The sequence below is a fragment of the Caloenas nicobarica genome, chromosome 2 (assembly GCF_036013445.1).
Source record: "Caloenas nicobarica isolate bCalNic1 chromosome 2, bCalNic1.hap1, whole genome shotgun sequence".
NCBI classification, from domain to species: domain Eukaryota; kingdom Metazoa; phylum Chordata; class Aves; order Columbiformes; family Columbidae; genus Caloenas; species Caloenas nicobarica.
In genome coordinates, this window is record NC_088246.1 from 63728357 (window position 1) to 63750926 (window position 22570).

Below are 22570 nucleotides of genomic sequence, written 5' to 3' on the forward strand. Positions count from 1 at the left end.
TCTCCAGCTTTTAATATCTCCATTTCCAGATTAGATGTTTTCCTGGATTGTAAGAGCTCCATTTACTGCTTTAATTATAAGGAAATTAATTTGCCTATTTTAGCCAAGAAGTCAGATCAGAGGATAACAGTTCTGCTTGTGTGTATGTAGGTATGCAGATACATAAAATTACATGTGCATCCAAATTCACATGCAGACTCTACAAATGTTGGCACATAGACAGCACATCTACCCTGTAGAAAGAGGGAGTTTTTTGGTGTTTTTTCTGGTTGTTTTTGGTTTTTTTTCAGAAACTTAACTTCTCCCTACCTTTACAAATGCAGGGGCTGATTTGGCAGTGGGTAGAAACTCATCCTGAAATGTACTAACTACTGTCTGGAGAAAACCTCATTTTTTGTTTTAATATTTGGATAACTAAATGAAAGGAACTTACATGATCGTGCTGTCTGTTGGGGTGTGTTTAACTTGCCATGTTCTGTAATAGCTTTTGAATTCAGTTCAGCTTATGTGATCCAAATTTCAAAAGAAGGCTAGAGGTAGCAAAGTTCAGTGAGAATTCATGAATGGAAGTAAGAGGGAGGGGAGGGCAAGGGAGATGGACTGGTTGCTGTAGTAGAATCCCCACAAAGCAAAATAATGTTTGAGCTTAACTGTTCATTCTTACTTGGTTGGCCACTCAGCATATAGCATAGCTTTATATTGGGAGAAAGGGGAAAGGAAAATATGGGGAAATTGAAAGTGATCAGGATGGCAGATAAAGCTTTATACTCAACCAGTAGAGAAGCTGGGAAGGAAAGGAAGTGGAGAAAGCCATGGTGGTGGTGTTGGAGGGAAGATACAACACACTAATTCATCCAAAGTAATTTCACTTACTCTGCTGCTCTAAAACAGTTCCTTTTGAGTTGCTCTCATTTATTCATTCTAGTGCTTAAAAACAACTTAAGTAGCTCTCATGATTACAAAAAAGCTTTTGAAGTATGAATAAAATAGGCCATAATAAATATTTATAAATACTTAAAAAATAATTTTCTTGAAGCAGTCTTAGGTCCCTTCACCTTAGTCTTCATTCTTGATTTAAATGTTCAAGATAAGGTTTTCTTGTTCATTCATGCAAAACAGTGTTCAATTTTACACCCATTATCCTTCACATGAGAAAATGCATTTCATTTGTATAAATAAATGAGATCCTGTTAATTGAATTTCTCTTTTGTACCTTGAAGAGCAGAGAAAGAATGGGGTGATGGCATCCGAGGACTGTCTCTGAATGCAGCTCGTTATGCTTTGCTTCGTGTTGAAGATGGTCCTCCTCACACCAAGAACTGGAGGTAAGTCCTATGCCTTCCAAGTCACATAATTCTTGAAATATGTAAATCTGGGAATACTGATGGTAAAGCTAATGGCCAAAAACACCATTAAAATATTTTTTTAACTTGGGAGTGACAATGATGTCATTGCAATAGTATTAGTTACTGCAATAGAATGTGACTTATGCTCAGCACACAATCAACTTTGCTGGGAACTTGGGCAAATGAAATCAAAGTTAAATCCGTGTGGTGTTGACATAGTTTTCCGAAGTGCAGAAGAATTTTAATGTTTGATTATTTACAGTTTTTAAGATTCCAAAGAACAGTTATCACTGAGTCTCACTGTCTCTATTAGAAGAAACATTGCAATTTCATAAGTGGTCTTTTTGCTGCTATGTATGTTTCTTCTTAAATACATTGTATAAATATACAGAGGAGACATTTGTTTAATTTTTTGTGGCAACCTTTTTTACAGAGCTTCATTTAATAATAATGCTTTCTAAACTGCTTAATATCATTAAAAGTCTCACTTTTTCTGTCCATTTTTATGTAGTGGGGTTAGATGTGTCCACCTCCTTTTTTTTTTGGCAATATATTCTTTTTACTTGTTAAACTATCAGTTTTCCTCAAAGCTAACACAAAAAAAAATTAAAATGAAAAGGACACTTGCACATTGTCACTTGTGATGAATGTAATGCAAATCAGAGCTCTGATCAGCAGAACATAGAAGAAAGAAATTGTCACTAAACATGATACTTTAGAGTCACTGCACACACATGCACCAAAGCATACTAATCACAGAGTGATGTTCTGTTGCCCTTCAGAGTAATGGCTTTATTTTACTATTTGTCATGGTAAGCCTATGATCCTGCACATAACCGCTTATGCACATGAGCAGTTACTACGGAATACATGAGCCGCTGCCTTTGTCTGTGTCTGAACTTGTCACCTCAGAGGCACCAATGTAATGTAGTGTCGAATAAGAACGTTCCTGTTAAATGTCTGACATCGCTTAAGTTCCGGATGGGTTCTCTTTCTGTTGTGTCAATGTAATTGCTGGAACTGGACCTTCTTGTTTCATCTTAAAATTGTGCTGGTTCTGAGACAGGAACTGCTCTCCAATTCTGTGTCCGTCCTTTTAATTAGTAGTAATGACAGGAAAATTACTAAAAGTTGGTTTGGGAAAAGTAATCAGATTGGATATTGATTAGAGGAAACAGAATGTGTCTTCATCAAGTATGTGGTTTGAACTGAACTTGTGTCATATCAGTACAGTTAAGGATGTGAATGTCCTTTTGGAAGGACCTATGCAGGTAAAGGGTCAGCAAGAACATAGGACAAGTACAAAGTCCAGTACCTGGGACAGACTTGTCCAGTGCAATGGCATGAGGCTGGGAATCTGCTCTGGTGAAAAGGACCTGCGGTTCCTAGTAGATAGAAAGCCATGAATGTGCCTTGGCAGTGACATGCTGGACTGCATCAACAGGATCATAGCTAGTATACTGAGAAGTGAATATATTGGGAAATAATGTTCCTCTTTGCTCAGCACTCATTAGAATACATCTAGAATGTTTCATCTGGCACCATAATGTAGGAAAGACTGGAGTCAGTTCAGCAAAGGATCACCAACATGAAGGTTGGGGCACAGGAGCCTGTCTTCTGTGGGGAGAGGCTGAGGGAGCTATGCTTATTCAGCTTTGAGGATGCTTCAGGGAAGCCTGGAGGTGATATAACTGATGAGTAAACATCTCAGTAAGCTCCTTTAAGGCACTGGAAGGTGGAGTCAGACTCCTATGGTAGGAGCATTAGAGAACACAATAGAATGGAGAAAGACCAAAAAAAAAAAATTGAGAGGAGGATAACCAAGCGAAGAAGTTACGAACCAAGTGAAGAGGTTACCTGCAGGTGATATCTTTGTCTCCGGAGCTTTTAAAAATCCATCTGGATGGAGCTGTAAACAATCTGGTGCACATTCAGTGTTTAACTGCTTCAAGTAGCAGGAAAGGTCATAATTTTGATTCAATAATTTTCTTGTTGAAACTTCAATGTTGCTTTTCGGAATGATCGTATGGTGGCTCACATAGGTGTTCCGTACCTGAACTGTTGTTGCTATTGCAAATCATGATTTTGCTTGAGAGTTGAATGTTTTCCATTGAATTAAGCACTTAATCTGCAATTTTCCAATAATTTCTTGCTTTTCTGTCTGTATATATGTTTTTAACTTTTTTTTTTTGCAGACCCCAACTTTTGGTCTTATTAAACTTGGATAATGAGCAGTTGGTGAAACATCCTAGGTTGCTTTCTTTCACCTCTCAACTGAAGGCTGGTAAAGGACTGACTATTGTGGGCTCTGTGCTTCAGGGAGTCTACTTGGATAAATGTACAGAAACTCAGAAAGCTGAAGAGGTATGGAAAAGGCATCTTACAAACACTCGTAACTTCCATTAGTATTTAACTGTTAAGTCTGGATAACTCATATCTTGAATTAGGGTAGACTGTTGTGTGTTGGGACCCCTGGGCTCACCATCAAATTACATTCTTGAAAAAGCCAAGTGATTAACTTTTAACAAATTACCTTATAAACAGTTTTATTTAACATTTATCTAACAAATGCAGACGTGTTTGGCATAATTTCATCCTCTGGAGATGTATACATGTATTATTTTCTGCAGTGTCCTAGAAATACATAGCAGAGCTAGGATTAGGAGCAGTTTTTTCCAGAATCCCTTCTTGAGATCCTTTTCTTTCTTCTTTCCTGTTTATCTCCAGAGAAGGTAGGACATGGTAGGAAAAAACATTAGGTTGTCATTTAATTTAAAATGACATCTAACTGTGCTTGCAAACAAGTAAATTTAGTTTGAATGTTTCTCTTTTTTCCCCTGACAACTTGTCAGTATTTAACTGTGCTACCTGGTTGGAAATACATAAGCATTTTTGTGGGAAGCCCTTGAAAATACCTGAACCTAAACTTAAATTGTCCCCGGAAGGAAAAGGGGGAGTTAATAGACTGATCTTATGAAGATCCACCATTCATACAGCTTGGACTCAATGCAAAGCAAGTTTCCCTTTTTGCTCAGTCTTAAACGACTTGTGTACTACTTTGTTTAATCCAATATTGGGTAACTCAGTATAGATAATTGTATTTGCTTACCTACACAAACTTTCCTGCTCCTAAACTTATAGAGTGGGGAAACATTTTTAGAAAAATACAATGTTTCATGTATGTATTGCATACTATTGAAAAATCTGTTGCCTTTAGAAAACTACTATAAAGTCTACTCCAAAAGTAGGCTTTGATTGCTCTTTTATCTTCCAAATAAGCTTAATATCTTCAGTGTTGTTGAAAAAAGTGTCAGTTGAAATGTCTCCTATTTTGATCCAAGTTGTCTTCAAAGCTGTGTAAACACACCTGTGATTTATTCAAACCTGGTATCTCTAAAATAGATAAGTATTTGAGATGTTGAAATGGACCTACCAAATCTAACAGCCCTTTTTCTTCCAGTTTTCTTTTTTCTCCCTCTTGGTATTCAGACTTACCCCTAGTGGTTTTTAATGTAACAAAGTATGAAGCCAGATGGCCTAGCTGATACCGCGTAAAAAGGCTCCAGGAGAGCAATTAGCTTGAAAGCATGATGGAAAAAGTCTAGCAATGATATATTGTGAAAGTAATGGTTATGAAGGTTTTATTATCAACATGTGTGAGTAGAAAACAAGACCAAGAACACAATCAGACCTCTGAAATAAAACAAAGAAAACCTTTAAACAGTAACTGGTTACCTATGAGGATTTCAAATGTTACCTATAGTTGGTTTAACTTGAAGTCAACTACATTTTTGAGAGATGGAACAAGAATAAATTTAAGGGAAACCTGACTTGCTAGAGAACCCCAAGATTAGACCTGGTGTTTAAGGAAACTATTGCTATTAACATCAAGATGAAGATGAATTTTAAATGTTTGAGTGTCTGGAGGCCTCATTGGTTTTGGAAGATTTCAACTAGAAGACATTTCTTGAAGATTTGTAAGAAAACAAGATTTCTTCTGTCTTTTTAAAAGAAAAATCTGTTTCAACTGATATGCTTTTGCAGATATTGCTTGCACAGACAGATTTGCTAGCTTTGCTACCAAATTCTCTGAACTTTTATTCCTCTGCTAAACAGTTTCTGATGTGAAGCCACACTGAGCCAGTGTGATCAAATTTGTTCCTAATGGTTTTTGATAAGAATTTTGGTGCTCCCAAAATTCTAGATTTTCATGTGCTGTCTCTTTTTTTCTGAAAATGTGCTCATCTCCCATACAAGTCATTGATATTGATGGGATTTTCAAAGTCATGCCATCAAAACACAGAAAATGCCTAGGCTGATGTTCCCTAGCCAACCTTGATACCATTTTGAATGCTACTTTTAAATTACTTGGTTATGAGTCTGGATGTTTGTCAGTGTTTAAATGAAGGGGAGCCATTTTGAAATTAAAGGGTCATGGGTGATTTAGTCTAATCAGTTTATCTTGTTGTTATTCAGCCAACGATTCCAGTAGTCTCCTGCTATTTTTACTTGTTGGGAGCTGATAAATAAAGAATCAACTTCTCAATGTCAAAGTTGTTAAAGAAGCTTTGGAAGCCTCTTCTTTTAAAGTCCTTGGCATCATGTTTTTCCAAACCCTCCCAATACCAAAATAAAGAACTTGTCATTCCAAACATATAATGCTTTGTCAGTCAGCAGTTTTGACTTTACCTGAAGCAGTGTTACTTATCTTTGTCAATATGGTTTTACTTGGGTCTTGTTCATCCTTCTTTGGAAATAAAAGGCTGAATAATGAAAGTAATGAAAAACCTGTGTGTGTGTCTTTTGGGGAGGTGGGTGTTTTGGGTTTTTGTTGTTATAAAATCATGTTGCCTCTTTTGGAATTAGCAGTTTCTTGACGTCGGTCGTATATTGCTAATGTTTTGCACTTAGCTAGTGCTGTTACTCCTTATGGTGTTTATTACCAATGTTGTTGACTGTAATCTCCATGTGTAATCTTCATTTTGCAGAATGTTAAGGCCTTAATGGGAGTAGAAAAGACTAAAGGATTTTGCCAGATTGTGGTGTCTCCCAATTTCAGAGATGGAATATCCTATTTAATTCAGTCAGCTGGTCTAGGAGGGATGAAGCACAACACAGTCCTGATGGCATGGCCACAGTCATGGAAGCAGACAGAGAATCGTTTCTCATGGAAAAATTTTGTTGGTATGTTTTTATTGACTTTCTCCTGTGCATTTGTAACACAACTGTGTAACTGATGTATTTGCTGTGTGGAGTAAATGTGATGCTGAATGTCTGGTGGACAACTGAATATTTCCCCACATCCGATATCGCATGGAGTGGGTTTTCTCAGCCCTCAGTCACTTCAACCATAGCTTCTCTTATTCTTCTCTCAAGCAGGTTAGTCCCTATACCCAGGATGTTCTTCTTTTGCCTCAGCAGAATCTGGGAGGATTTAAGTTTTTGAATGTGAAACAAAAGCTGTGACTGAAAACTAGAAATTCTTGATCTTGATCTTGTTTTCCTTTGCAGACACTGTACGAGAAACAACAGCAGCTCAGCAAGCACTGCTGGTGGCTAAAAACATTGACTTATTTCCAACAAATCAAGAACGTTTTACTGAAGGAAACATAGATGTGTGGTGGATTGTTCATGATGGTGGCATGCTGATGTTACTGCCGTTTCTTCTTCGACAGCACAAGGCAAGGACAACAGAAAATGGCTGGGATTTCATTTTCTAGCAATTAATAGTTCTAAGGGTTTCTCTTTCACCTTGGTAGAGTTATGCATAGTGATAGCAACCACTGTGTTAGAAACTGTTATAATGTATATTTTGACAGGTTTGGAGAAAATGTAAAATGCGTATCTTCACTGTCGCTCAAATGGATGATAATAGCATTCAAATGAAGAAGGATCTTCAGATGTTCTTATATCATCTTAGACTGAATGCTGAAGTGGAAGTTGTTGAAATGGTATGTTACTGCTTATTTTAGGTGCAATTGAGACTAAGCTTGGGAAAATGGATTTAGCATTTTTGAAAGTAAGAGATGTTAGCCCAAATATGAGAAGGGAAAGATTGCAGGTTTGCCAAGAACAAAAAGTTTCTTAAAGCAACATTATCATACCATGTCACAATGCTACTGTATGAGGTACTGAGTTTAATGGTTATGTCAAGTATAGTTGAGGCATTTTGGTATGTTAGTGCCTACTTTATTTATGAGGACTACTCTGTAGAGAGAGTTCATTCAGGAAGGAAATGCTTGAATTATTAGCAGGCAGTGAAATGGAAGGCAGAATGTGCTTAATCTAATAATCCATGTCATCCAGCATGAGAGAGGATGGACGTAATTGTTTTTCCAACTGCTTTATGAATATCTCCCTGGAATAAGGAATCCCTAGTTCCCCATGAGAGTGTGTTCATTGGTTTGGGCATTGCCAGCCTCTTTAGCAGCGAACAACAAGATGATATAGCTACTGATTCACAAGTCAAGTAGCGACAAAATGAATTCTAACTTTTTTCCCTGTTTAAATACTGGTAATAGACTGCTAAGGACTGAAGCTGTAGTCTGTCAACCGGTTCAAAACTTACACCACCACCAGCTCCTGGAATGAACAAAACCTGTCAAAAAGACTTACTGTGCTACTTAGCAATAAAGTGAAATTTAAGGATTGTTTAAATTACTTATGAAAAAAATGACTTGCGAAAAATTTGGTTAGTATTTTGATCTAGGAAGTAAGATAAATCTATTTATTTAGTTTTGGTGTGGGGTTTGGGGGGGGTTTTTTTGGTGTTTGGTTTTTTTTGAGTACTGAATATAAAATACTAAAATGCTGTGGAATGCACTGATGAAAAGATGAACAAAGCACTATAAAAAGGCTCAGCCTTGGCTGGATTTTTAGCAGAAAGGAAGCACAACTTATTCTTATGTGGGTCATATTTAAACCTGAGAATCTTCCAAAAGATAAGAAACATATTGATTCAGTGACAACATACATGACAACCATAGATTTTTACATTGTATTTTAGCTTTGCGCTGATGTGAGAATGTATGCTGGAGTTTCTTCATAGATGCTTCTGTTCATGAACGCTTCTCACTGGTGAAAGGACGACGTGTTATTTTGTGGCTCTAGACAGTTTTTAAGGAAACAAGTGTGCGCACATGCTCAGAAGGCAGCAATGCAGACCCAGTTTAAATAAGTACTTTTGACCCTTTCTCATTTCTGCAGCCTAGTTGGAAGAGAAAAATGAAAAGTCTGTCCCAAGTATCTCAAATTTAGATAAAAAAATCACACAGATGTTGCTATAGTAGGATAGTTCATTGTGTGAGATTGCTGTTTGAAGAAGTTCTGAGAATGAGGACAGAAATGATTGATCAATTATATGCTTGGGAATACTATAATGTCATAAATACATTCAGGACTGAATGAATGCAGGAACGAATGTGGTATAGTCTAAACATGGTTCTTTTGAGTAGTACTTCTCTTCTGATGCTTCTAATGCCAATCTCTTGCAGTTTGAAAATGATATTTCTGCATTCACGTATGAGAAGACACTTATGATGGAACAGCGATCTCAGATGCTGAAACAGATGCAGCTATCAAAGAATGAAAGGGAAAGAGAGGTAGGGACTTTGGATTGATAAGATGTTCTGTGAAAAATCTGAGTAGTATTTCTTGGCTGTGGCTTTTAATTTCTAACTAGTCAAAAGCTTTTATAGCTGTATTCCATGTTAGTTTCTCTACAGCAGGTTTCACTTACGAGGTTGTGTAAAAAAAAAAAAATCCTTTTTTATTTGAACATACGTTTACAGTTTTTCTGTTATTAAGATTAGTGCAAGTATTTACTAGCAAAACACTTGTGTCAGTGTGGAATATATCCAGAACATTTCCAGACTTGGCATATATCAGTATCTAAGGTTCACGACTATTCAGCTTTGTTTGTGTCTTGTTCTTGTTAATTCACACTATTTTTTAGTTTCTGCATTACTTTGAATGTTTTGTATGTCAACTAATTGTTTCTGGAGCCAAAATTAGGCTGGCTGACCTATAATCCTATGATATCCAGATGGGAATGCTACATTTGCTGCTCCCTTATACTTACTAGTCCCTGGTGTATTTTGCATGTTGTAGTGACAAGCTTTGTGGAACTGTACTTCTGTAAATGTTCGTAACTTTTAAATATTTTTTTTCTCTTGGTTTGTGCTCCTACCCCTTCATTTACTGTTAACTATCCTATCATTATAAACACTTTTTAGTGATGTAAGAGGTATTAAATGCTTTGGCTTTGCTGTCACTTACAGTGATTACCCTCCTATGCCAAGAGATCTCCACTATGTTTAACTACTCAGATTTTTTTTCTTGTGACTTTTTTGTCTACTGATAATTCTAAGTCATTTTATGCCTAAGCCATTTTGGTGTTAATCCTACAAATCCATGCAGTTGGTGTGGTATGTTTTTGTTTGGTGGTTTTTTCATTTGGCAGGATTTTTTTTAAGGTTCCTATGGATGCCTTGTATTGCCACAATAATGTGCTGCTGTAAATCTTCTTTCTTTTCATCTGTGTCACAGTAGGTTTTTTTAATCTGAGCCTGCCTAACATTTTCAGTAAAAAGCCAAGTTATTCTCTTCTCCTTACTCAGTGTCTTTAAATTTTTCTCATTTCATTATTGAACACTAGTATTTTTCTAGTGGAGTTCAAGCGATTAATCAATCTACGGTAGTTTTTTAATGATTTAACTTCCTCATGTATGCTTTGCAAGTAGCCCAAGGACATAAGGCTCTATAGTCTATAACATATAAATTGCAGTGGAGACAAAATAATTTCTTCTCAGCTTTGTGAGCTGGTTGGAATCTGTACTACTTGAGTGTTGTTTGCTTGGAAGTTTTCATACCTTCACCCTCCTGTGTATTTTTTTTATTACTCACTTTTATCTGAACATAACCATCATGGTTATAGCTCCAGTTTTTCTTCATATCAAGGCAGGGTAAAATCTGAGATATTAAAAATACCATTGAGTTTATTTCATGATCTGAAGTAAAATCCTTGATAAATCCAAGAACATCTAGTTCTTATTTCCTGCCTTGTCCAAGAATAAAACCCATATCTGTCTATTTCTGATTAGTATATCTTAATCTACCTTGTTCTTTTGTATTGTTAGGGAAGCTTCTTCACCCTGGATATCCCAAAGCAGAGACTAAGCATGAATTCCAGAAATTCCTCTAAAATAAATAATTTATAAGGTATACCATAAAGCAGATTGAGCTGGGTGCCTCCAGAAGTCATACCCCTAGTAAAGACCCTGGCCAAATTATACCCTTATAGTCTGAGCTTCTGACCTCTCACATGTCAGTTTGGACCAATTGTAAAATTAGTCTGTCTCCCCCTGCTTCATTGGATCCTCTTCATTTTTGTCAGGTGGGCGGTTTATCTCTGTGGCTTAAGTCCTGACCTTCATTTGTTATTTTGTACCTGTAGCTGGGAAGAAAAATAAGTCCTTGGCATAGCCAAAACCTTCTGTTTCTCATCTTCTTTTAGACCCTCCTTCTGTTCCTTTACTTACCTCTAGGGATGTAGCACTTTTATCTTCTAGCTCAAACAGTCTCTAGGGCCTTTTTTGATTAACAAGGCAGAAAGTTCCAAAGTTCACAGCTTGCAACCAGAGAAAACTAAGTTACTTAAGCTAAGCAAGCACTGTATAAGCAGTTTCTAAACAAGCTCTGTAAGAAGCAGTATACCAAATAATTCTGTTAGCTAAGGCAGTCTATTCCCTAATTGTATTTTCATCAGAAAATGTAGCTCCAGAAGAAGTGAGAGCATAACTAAACACGTTGAGAATACGCACTCAGTGTACCAGGACCTTTCTTAATCTCATCATCTTGTCTTAAATGAGCTGAGCCATCCCCTTCAGTTTCATGATGACCTCCAAAACATTTCTCTCATTAGTATCACTAGTTCAAATTACCGTTGCCTTTATTTTAATTATCTGTCTCCAGACATTCAAATATAGCACTGATATTCCAACTTTGAATGATGCTTATAGTTTTGTTTCCTGTTACCACCAAGATTAGTATTTTAACCTCACTTCTGTACTTGTATCTCCTCAAACAAAGTTCAGACCTTTGCAAAGAGGAGAATTTGGTTTTGTACAGCATTCTTTTACTGTTTCCCTCTAGGCATACTCCTATCATTGAAGAATCACCCTCCCCTGTTCTGTCACTCTTTAAAAGGGAACTTTATTTGATCTTCCCCCTAGATTTTCTTGTGGAATTGGAGCACAGGGACCCATTGGATTTTTGTTTCCTTTTTTTGAAAAACTTGGTTGATTTGCTTCTATTCAAGTGTAAACGTAACACATACCTGCAAAGAGTGGGATCTGCAGACTTTACAACTGCCAAACATTTGATTCTGACAGTAATGCTGCAAAGATTAAAGAAAATGTAGAACCTCCCTCACTTCCTTGCTGCCCTTCCTGGTGGTTGTTGGCTTCCTTCTCTGACTGCTGAGCCAGGCAGTGATATCATTTGAGCTGTGAAAAGGCAGTCATCCATCCCACCGCTACTTTGAGTTGGATTGTGCAGCATAAGTCTTGTTGTGCAGATTGCTGCTGCTTGGTAAGATAGGCAGAAATGTGGGGGCGTGTAGGCAAGGAGCCTAATTATAGTTTGTGAATCACTGGGAAATAAGTCAGAGTTTAGAGTGAGAAAGCAGCTTTCTCATCTGCTTAATTTTTTTTTATACTTTTGATTGTAACTGAATAAAATCAATTCATCTGAAGCATCACATATATGAAGGGCTGTGAACCTCACAAACAAGTGAGTATTTGAGGTTCCTATGTAGACTAAAGGGTTCAATTCACTTCCTGTTTTCATAAATCTCTATAAAGAGACTTGATAACTAACTACTTAACATCCCAAATATTTATATATAAACATATGGCATGTTTGTGAAAAGAAACCAAGATTATAACAAGCTAATCTCATCTATTTAAACAGACAATTTTTATTTTGAATAAGATGATCATCTGCTTTTGTCTGTAGACTGGTGGTGGTGGGTTTTTTTGTCATTGGTAACCTTTTTGTCCCAGATTCAGAGCATCACTGATGAGTCTCGAGGCTCAGTCAGAAGAAAAAGCTACTCCAGTCCACAGTCCATTGGTCAAGATGTGCAGGCACTGCTGACTAGTGATTGTCGAGAAGAGGAGGTAGTTGGACGTAGTACTGGCTAGATATATTTTCCTATTGCAACACTTGAAGTGCCGCTATTTCAGACCAAACGACAAAGGAATAAGTTGGTTATTCGTTGTTAGGGAACAGTTCTTCATAAATTTTAAATTCAATATTTTTCTAACTTCATTATCTTACCCTATATTTTTTCTCTAGATGATGCTTCTGTGACATGAGCTACATCCTATTTTTCTCATACTTATTTTCCATAATGAAGCACTTATGTTTCTGAGAGTGCCTGTTTTTCATGAGAGCCAGAAGCAAAGAGATTTCCCTGCTTTCTATCTCTTAAAGTCTTAATAGTTTCATTAATAAGCATATTTCATGCTTTCATAATGCATTGCCTTCCTGTATAGTTCTGACATTGCAGTACTAAAGCTGCTCAGCGACTGTATAGATATACTAGGGCTTTTTAAGGACATTTCTATGCTTATTGACAAGCCATCATTAACCCATAAATGTTGTTAATACTTTCTGCATGGTGAGTTTGAAAGGAAACAGTGTGATGTAATCAATGGTTTTAGTGTGCACTTGAACTGTTGCTTGTATCTAAACATGTGTAGCCTAGTTTGTGGAAATGCTGTATACCTTTGTGTTTCCCTTTCTTCATGAAGTATGACAAGAACATGTTAGTTAATTAACATGTAGTAGTTAATTTGGTATCAAAATAGCTCTAACAAAAATGTGCTTTTGTTGTCTTTGGATCTTTACAGGTGTGTACTACAGGTCCAGAATTTCTCTTGGCCTTGCTGTCTTTCTAAAAATGGCAAACTTTCTTCCATTGAAGCATAGTTGTTCTGAACTCACACTTGTTAGTTTGAAATTTTAGTTTATTGGATACTGCTGTATGGCACACATAGTATCTGCATGTATTTGTTAGCTTTTTGCATTCTCATGATAGAACAGTATCCACAGTAACTTCAGATTTGTAGTCTTGACTTGTGATTTAATCTTCTGGGAAGATCTGAAGACTGTCAAACTGATGCTATGCAAGCCCCAGAAGTGAACTTTAGGATTTGGGAATCCTCAAGGATAGGCACTAGGGAAATAACTTAAGAAAAATATAGAATCTCTTAGACCTTTAAAGGCAGCTGCAGTTACAGTTTATGAACCACTGGGGGAATTGCAGTTCAGAGATAGGAAGTGGTTTTCTCATCTGCCCTTATTTTATTCATGCTTTTGATTGTGACCTGAATGAAATTAATTCTTCTGAATTGCAACATATGTGAAGGGACATGACCATCACTAACACGTGATTAATTGATGTTCCCAAATGGAACAGGTGCTTCAACTCATGATTTATCAAGTCTCTGAAGAGACTTTGTAGCTACTAAAAATATTAAACAAACAAACAAAAAAGGGGTGGGGAAGGGGACAAACTACTAAAAAACAACCACACCTGCAACCCCTCACTCAAAAACAATCTTCCCCCATACTTATGATTTTAACAGTCTAAGGTACTGTATTTGTGTTGCTTTCAATGGAAATACAGAAGCCTATGGAAAAAATATGAGGGAAAGTGAATAAATAACATGTTAAATATTTCTTCATTCTTTTCTCAAGAGGAGCAAGGGAAATGGAAAATGGAGAACATACAAGTGCATATGAATGTAGAAACAACAATGTTGTGTTCTTAAAGTTGTGATTTGAATTTCTGCTATTACAAGGGAAGAGGAGGCCCCTTTGTGGTTAGGTTGATTGGCTTTTGTTTTGTAATATGCGCTTGCATGCATAAATAATCTAGTGGAATGTAGCTAGCCTTCAATTCAGCCAGACAAATGTTGTGTTACTGAGATCATGAGAGTCATGCTGGTAGTTCACCCTAAGGTATGTGAAATGGACAGCATTTATGACAGTATCTGAGAAAATAATAATGTAAGGTGCATTTTTCTGTATCTTGTTTGAACTGCTGTGAAATTCCTTTTCAAAATTTTAATACCGCATAATCTACAAATGCTCTTTTTGACTGAATCTTGAGGTAATTGATTGTTTTGTGGCCAGGCTCAGCTGATCCATGACAGAAACACTGCTTCGCACTCAACTCCAGCAGTCAAATCAAGTGTGGCTGCTGCTATGCCGGAAAAAGTGCAAATGACTTGGACTAAAGAAAAGTTTGTAGCTGAAAAGCATAAAAACAAAGATTCAAATGTGTCTGGTTTTAAAGATATTTTTAACATGAAGCCGTAAGTATACGTGTGGTCATGTGGTGTTTAGAGTTTATTTGACTCTCTGTATTTTAGAGTGTGTGTGTGTGTGGAGGGAGTTGTTGGTTTGTTGTGAGTTTATTTTATTTTTTTTAATTTTTATTTTTATGTAGAGTTCATTACAAAGGTGATCTTTCCATGCACTTAAATGCCATCCTTATGACACTAGCATGGACTTGGGTGGAGCAACAATGACTGTGAAGAATCATTGAATGTCCTGGGTTGGAAGGGAGCCACAAGGATCATCAAGTCCAACTCCTGTCCCTGCATAGGACAACCCCAAAATTCACACCATGTGTCTGAGGGCATTGTCCAATTGCTTCTTGAACACTGTCAGGCTTGGAGCTGTGACTACCTCCCTGAGGAGCCTGTTCCAGGGCTCCACCACCCTCTGGGTGAAGAACCTTTTCCTGATGGCCAACCTAAACCTCCCCTGGCATATCTTTTTGCCATTTCCTTGGGTCCTATCATTGCTCACCAGAGAAGTGTCATTCACAAGATTTTTTTTGTTTGTTTTTAAATGGACATTCAGCCCTCATCCTGTAAATAAAGCAACATAATTTGTGCTTATATGTATGTCTTGTTATATTAAGTATTTCCTATGACATATTTCTTCATGTCTTTTTGTTAATTAGAAGTCTTAAGCTCTTAAATAGGTAAGAGCTACTGCCTGTGTCAAGCCTGATGTTGTAGACAGAAAGACAAGGACTTCTTTGCTTCCTCATGTTATGATTCAAGCACACACATGCATATTTTTTGAGTTCTGGAAGAATGCAGTTATAACGATGGCCTAGACTATTTTTTCCACATGCCTGAAGCAAAACTGTGGATGTCAGGGGGAATTTCAATATCTAAAGGAAATATATCTGAAATCTAGGTCTCATAGACAATGGAGTTAGAAGATACAGTTAGAATTAGCACCTTAAAGTCTGAATTTGTTTTGTGGATTTGCTCTGAGCTCTTCAGAACCAGTTTGGCTTCTGCAAATTCCAAACATCACCTTGCTCGCGCTCTAAAGCACTGTGTGTTTGTTTTGGCCTGCATTATATTGTAATTCTTAGAGGGTTTTTTGTTAATATCTTGAGTGGGAGTGTTGATCTACTGGAGAGTAGGAAGGCTCTACAGAGGGATCTGGATGGGCTGGATCGTTGGGCTGAGGCCATTTGTATGAGGTTTAACAAAGCCAAGTGCTGTGTCCTGCACTTGGGTCACAACAACCCCCGGCAGTGCTACAGGCTCAGAAGAGTGGCTGGAAAGCTGCCTGAAGGAAAAGGACCTGGGGGTGTTGGTCAACAGGTGGCTGAACATAAGCCAGCAGTGTGCCCAGGTGGCCAGGAAGGCCAACAGCATCCTGGCTTGTAGCAGCAATAGTGTGGCCAGCAGGACTAATCAAGTGATTGTGCCCCTGAACTCATCACTGGTGAGGCAGCACCTTGAATACTGTGTTCAGTTTTGGGCCCCTCCCTACAGGAAAGACATTGAGGTGCTGGAGAGAGTGCAGAGGAGGGCAACAAAGCTGGTGAGGGGCCTGGAGCATGAGTCTGAGGAGCAGCTGAGGGAACTGGGGCTGTTTAGGCTGGAGAAAAGGAGGCTGAGGGGAGACCTTATCACTCTCTACAACTACCTGAAAGGAGGTTGTAGCATGGAGGGTGTTGGTCTCTTCTCCCAAGTAACAAGTCATAGTACAAGAGGAAGTGGCCTCAAGTTGCACCAGGGGAGATTTAGATTGGATATAAGGAAAAAATTTTCACGGAAAGGATTGTCAGGCATTGGAACAGGCTGCCTAGGGAAGTGGCGGAGTCACCATCCCTGGGGGTGTTTAAAAGGCGTTTAGACGAGGATCTTAGCGATATGTTTTAGTGCTAGAGTTAGGTTGTGGTTGGACTTGATGGTCCTGAGGGCCTCTCCCAACTGAAATTATTCTATGATTGTATTTTGGAAATATTTCCTATTACTTGAGAATTGTGCAAGACACAGACTTCAGATATTATTTTAAAACTACTATATGTGGTTGGGAGTGGAAATTAGAGTTCAAACTTGCTGTGCCTCTACAAATGTTAATACTGTTGATTTTTAAAATGTACCTAATGGCATACATTTTTTTTTGTGTGTGTGTATTTGCTTCCCTTCCATGTAGAGAATGGGGAAATCTGTAAGTTGAAATTTCATTTCACTTAAGCAACCTAGGCTGTGTTCCCTGGTTCTTGTGGTCTTGTGCATTGTATGCATGTTTCCTAAATAATGATTTGCAATACATGTATTTTTTGTACCTTGTTTTATATACTGTGATTTAGCATTTTTCACTTAAAAATACTCTTCATTTTGACTTATGTTTTCTTCTAAATATTATCAACTTTCCGTTCAAGGTAAGTCACAGAACATGAATTTTATTTTTGGTAAGAATGTGAAACTTGACAGTACTCCTCTGCACTAGTGTAATATTTAGTGTTCTAATTAACTACATTAAAATGTGAATGTATTTTTGTTCTGGAAAAACAGCCCACATTGTGATATAACTACCTGGACAATAAGGATGGAACAAAGGGGACTTTCATGTTTTATCAAATGCCAGTTCTTGCTTCCATTCTACCAACCCATGTATGTGTAGAAATAATATAAGTACAGATATACATTGGGTATGACAGCTTACAAAAATGGGACACTACATCTCTATTTGTTCATGGGTGGAATTGACTTGTGACTGCTCTGCTTTTTTTAGAGCCCAGTGTTGCCTTTGTTTTGTCTGTTTAACAAATTGAGCTTCTTACAAAAATTTAGAAGACTTACTCTGTGTACGATGCATGGTTTCAGTTCTACCAGTGCTTGAAGGCTAAATTAAGTTAATCAGCCTCAGTTCACATTGTACACAACGTACCTTTAGTTAATTTGAGCCTTTATTTCAGTGCCTAATTCTTGCTCACTCCATCACAAATATACACTCTCCATATTTCCCTTGCATTTTATCTTTAGCTTGACAATGTTTCTACTTCAGTATTTATATACCTCTTTAGTTATACACTCTCATATCTTTCTTCACAGTTATTCTTTGGTCTTTTCAAGCTGCTGTTCTGCTTCTGAAAAACTGAGCTTCAAGTATTCTTTTGTTCCTTAATTGATTGTTTTACAGTTGGGTCTTAGGATAGATGGCAGATGTGACAGAAAATTCCCCAGTGGGGACTGATAAATTCAGTTTTGGAAATGTCATTGTCTTGGGGGAAAATGTGGGGGCAGAGGAGTGAAGGGAATCAATTGAAGTGATGAAGCCGGTCTCCACTGGCCACTAGATTTCAGGCCAAATGCCTTTGTTTTTCTAATTGCCCTTGCAAAATCAAGGATGAAAATACTACATGAGACATGCTATTTCTAATAGTGTTCTGTTAATGGATTTTTCCCTTCGTAGTAAAAATAGGACTTAATAGAATACAAGTACATATGATCCCAGGATTCTTCACCTTTCTTGGTCCCCTGTGTTTGAATGATCCTGTATCTGGTGGTTGTTCTCAACTCCACGCTTATTTATATAATCTAAGGCTGTTGCCAGAAGATTCTAGGATTACGTGTTGGTGTAGTCCTCTGAAATTACTTCTGGTAGTAGAACAAAGTTGTGAGTTTCCTTTTGTAGATTCTGGCCTCCTAAACATTTTTCTTTTGGGAAAAGATACCTCATTCATTTCTATTGTTTAATTGAGCTGAAACAGTGCTGGAGTTTGTGCTGTAATTTTGATTGCTTAGTGGAATTTGAAAGATGCCAGCTGCCTGTCTCATGTCCTGCCGCTGGTAGTCTGCTGTTCCTCTCTCTGCCACAGGACAGTATGTGAGCCCAGCTCAGCAGGGGGCAGTTGTGCTTTTACTAGGAGACCACTAGTTAACGGTGCTAAGAAAATTGCACAGGATAGAGCAACATAAGTGTCTTATATCAGCATACCAGCTCTTGAGATGCGTTTCTGATGTTCCCTTTGAAGTGACTCACTTCACTTGTGAAGAATCTACTTTTGGGCAGCGGATCTCTTTGATAAATGGTCTTAGGTAGAGTCTGGATGTTTCTGTTGCACTGTAGCGTATGAATAATTTCCAGTCTTTGTTAGTTTTACACAGATGGCAGTTTCTCAGAAACTGTAAGGAAACTCTTCTTTTGTTCAGAAGAGCAACTAATCATCCATGGTAGATCCTAAAATAAGGAAATCTCTGAAGTCCTAGCAGTTTCTTCCTCTTGCGCATAAACTTAGTGATTATATTTGTGGGTGCACAAGCAAAACATTAGTTTCTATTGATAATGTAAGGGGAGAGGCTCAATTTCAGTTTATTGCTTACTGTCTTACTCTTGTGACATGAGAAGCTAGTATTTTTTTCAGAAGTTCTATACTGTTCCTGAATCTTCTTCACCAGGCTTACAGTAATCTTGTAGTCTTTCTAAAGGAGCATGAGGGCAATCTTGTACTGTAATCTTTCTATTACATTACTTTAATTCCTTTGTTTAGAATTTCTTGTACAAATCCAGTTACTTTTTTAATATAATTTTTTAATATAATATTGAATTAATATAATTCAATAAACTAGATTCTCAGTGTTTTTCACTAAACAATTTCTATTGAAATTCAACTTTTGCTTCATCTTTGTAAAAGTCAACTGACAATCGGAAGATTCATGCATTTTGGCAATCTGCTTAGTACTGTTTGAATTTCAGAGTTAAATGTTCTTTTTGAAGGAAAAAAATCTTTTAAACCTAGGGAATGTATTTTCTCGAATTTATTTTGAATGTGTACAAATACTGGTGTCCGTGAAAAGTTTATTCTCCATGCATATGGATTGAATTCATAAATTCAAAGACACATAGTTCAAATACATAAGTATTGTGACAATATTTAAATGTTTGTTTGCATGCTAGGAATCAGACAAATGTGAGAAGAATGCACACCGCTGTGAAGCTCAATGGAGTAGTGCTTAATAAATCACAACATGCTCAGCTAGTTCTCCTGAATATGCCTGGACCTCCTAAAAACAGAAAAGGAGATGAAAACTGTATCCTCTACTATATTGCTTCCATATTTCTTGAAATGGGGAGCTTGATTTTTGTGATTGTGCTGTGGTTTATTTGTTGGGATAACCATTGGTAATCATAGTAAGCATGAGTATACCTTTAAGAAAATGACTTTTGATTCTAGAGAGTTTTAAGAAATGTTGACAGTGGTGTTTTTCTTAGTGGAATTGATGTAAAGCATTTCTAAATTTTGAACTTATTTTAAAAATATGTGCTTTAATATTTTCTGTAGGTGGGCAGGGCAGAATTAGAAATTTCCCCCCAATCGGGCCTTACTTCCAATTAAGCAAGTAGATTACATAATGGGACAGTACAGGGTGACACAGGAAAACTCCTTGATGAAATTGTTGAACTTAATTTTTGCATTATATGTTAGACTTTTTGAGAGATTAGTGGTTATTTTGTTTATTTTCTGAATGGATTCTTTGACTTAATGATATTTCAGACATGGAGTTTTTGGAAGTTCTGACAGAAGGTCTGGATAGAGTTCTCCTGGTCCGAGGCAGTGGACGTGAAGTGATCACCATTTATTCTTAACTTGTTTGCACGTTTTGTTCAAACTCCCCTCCCAAATGAGAAAACAAATTCATTTGCCATAATTTGAGCAGCTTCATAAGGGTTCCAGTGCATTAAAAACTACCTGTAAGCTGAATCTTCTGATAATGTGTTCTGGTTTTTCTATTAAAAAAGTTATATTTAAGTTATATTTTAAGATAAATTGATATAGAAAATATTTCTGTAGTTAATTGGTAAGTGGTGGATGGGTTAGGATATTTATATGTAGCATATTCTGACAGTTGTTAAACTGGTGAAGCACAAGAAAATAAATGGTAAGGCAATGGTATTTTTAAATATATAGAAATGTAAGCAACTTTTGATTATTTTAATCTTTGCTCTGCATCTAAATAAAAGGGAAAGGTTTTAGGAAAAGTTGGCTTCCTCCCTTACCAAAATGCTGCTATGTTGGTTGTGTTGGGATTAGTCCTGGTTCAGGAAACTTCAGAAATATGTACACCCACTCAAATTTGTCTATTACATGCATAAAGTGTTTCCTTGAAGTTCATAATTTGCTACACTTGCTTTTAAATAACATTTCTCTATTTAAAATACTTTGGTAGCTGAAGCCTCCAAGTGACAGTAACAGTAAATTGACAAGTTGTGTGTTTTTTGTTTTGTGGTTTTTTGTGTTTGCTTTGTGTTTGGTTTTTTTATGAGCTACTAGCAGTTATAGTATATTGCAGTTACACCAGTGAAACCTGAGGGCACCCAACTCATATGAAGGCTATGATGCAGTAACTCCACCTGGTTCCAAATATAACTGTAACAATTGATAAACCACAAGTTGGCTGATGAAATGCAGTCTCTTTTCAAATATGTATATTTTGAAAGTGTTTGTGCTGCTGGTAAATAAAATCTGCTTTTCTGAACTGAACAACCTCTTAAGCGTGTTTCATTTGAAATTTTTGAAAGATTTAGGTGCTCAATAGAAACTGTTTGCTTCATTCAATTCTTCCCCTTTTTGGATACATTGTTTAGTTTTGTTAATGTTTAAGACCTGATGTTTTTGTTGGGTATTGGAAGATTGTTCTACTCTAATAGTTTATTTATGATTAAATAAAACCATTCTTTTGTAATGCTACCAACATCTCTGCTCAGAGTAGGATAGCAGTGATGCAGGGCCCAAATCCCTGACTAGGCTCAAGGCCAGTGCTTTTATCTTGGTGCTCTCAGGCAAAGCAAAATGAAGTTATAAACAACCAAAGCTGGAAGTAGCTATTACCAGTCTCTGTAGATTGATGCGCAGCAGAGGGAACACAGAAAGGTGATCAGATGACCCAGTGAACTTTAGATGGCTGTCAAACACTGCTGAGGCATGCCAAAAGGCACTTGGAAAGGCATGCTGTACACCAGAAAGCACCTGCATACCACTGGGTGTAGGTTTAGGCTTTAGTTAAGGATTAGGTGTATGTATAGGCACTCAGAGATACCCTGGTGGCAATCCAGGGGCCCTTAGGTACGGTGAAAGTCATAGAGCCCTCTGGGCTACCAGAAGGTATCTGAAGGTGCTAGGTTTGCACAGCATATCAAGTAGTACATGAAAAAGCATTCTTGGACCACTAGGGAGGGAGAGAAATGTAATTGGATGCTCTTGGTGCACTCTAAATATATTTTGGTTTCTCTTAGGACATATTAAAAGGCTCTCAGAGGGCCATGGTGCAAGGCAAGGCTGATGGAGGCTCCTGTGGCCATACTGTAAGATACTTAGAGCCTGGTATGCACAAAATGTCACTCAAAACCCCTGGTTCACCTCAGAAACACTCTTGAGAGCAGTGGGGAGCACAGAAAACCCCTGATACAATTCTGGTACACTTGACACAGCTCCCAGATGTGCCTGAAGCATACTGAAAGGCATTCAGAAGGTCATGATGCACAGTAACACTTAATGGTACACCACTATGGGTGTCTTAGGGTTAGAGTCAGCAGTAGGTTTGAGCAAGGATGCTTTGTCCGGGGTGCTTCCAATGCTTTATATGTAGCCAGGGTGCCTCTGTATGTCTTTTGCTGAAATGTGGGTGCCTCCACATGCCTCTTGATGTGTTTTGGAGACCAGCAGAGTGCGTGTCAGGTCTCTACTTGCTTTTAGTTCCTTTCTAGTTGTCTTTTCTCTCACCAGCAGGATTGACAAGAACACCAGCTGGGCTTTCCCCATGCTCTTCATTACCTCCCCAACCACCCCTGCCATGAGCTCTGTAGCCAGTCTTGATACTGTCCAGTTTTTC

General features: G+C 37.5%; 1 protein-coding gene across 2 annotated transcripts in view; it reads left to right on the forward strand.

Annotated features, from left to right (window-relative positions):
* Nucleotides 1-21154, forward strand: part of SLC12A7 (solute carrier family 12 member 7) — a 70476-nt gene extending 49322 nt beyond the window's left edge. The window contains exons 16-25 of one of the 2 annotated variants that reach the window (XM_065627214.1): nt 1221-1325; nt 3542-3710; nt 6335-6530; nt 6858-7027; nt 7166-7297; nt 8840-8947; nt 12410-12526; nt 14550-14731; nt 19638-19771; nt 20236-21154. In XM_065627214.1, coding sequence (XP_065483286.1) covers nt 1221-1325; nt 3542-3710; nt 6335-6530; nt 6858-7027; nt 7166-7297; nt 8840-8947; nt 12410-12526; nt 14550-14731; nt 19638-19771; nt 20236-20327 — 1405 coding nt within the window. In that variant the 3' untranslated portion in view covers nt 20328-21154. The remainder of the gene's footprint in view (nt 1-1220; nt 1326-3541; nt 3711-6334; nt 6531-6857; nt 7028-7165; nt 7298-8839; nt 8948-12409; nt 12527-14549; nt 14732-19637; nt 19772-20235) is intronic. The other variant, XM_065627213.1, reaches the window with a different exon arrangement.
* The last annotated feature ends 1416 nt before the right edge of the window (nt 21155-22570 follow it).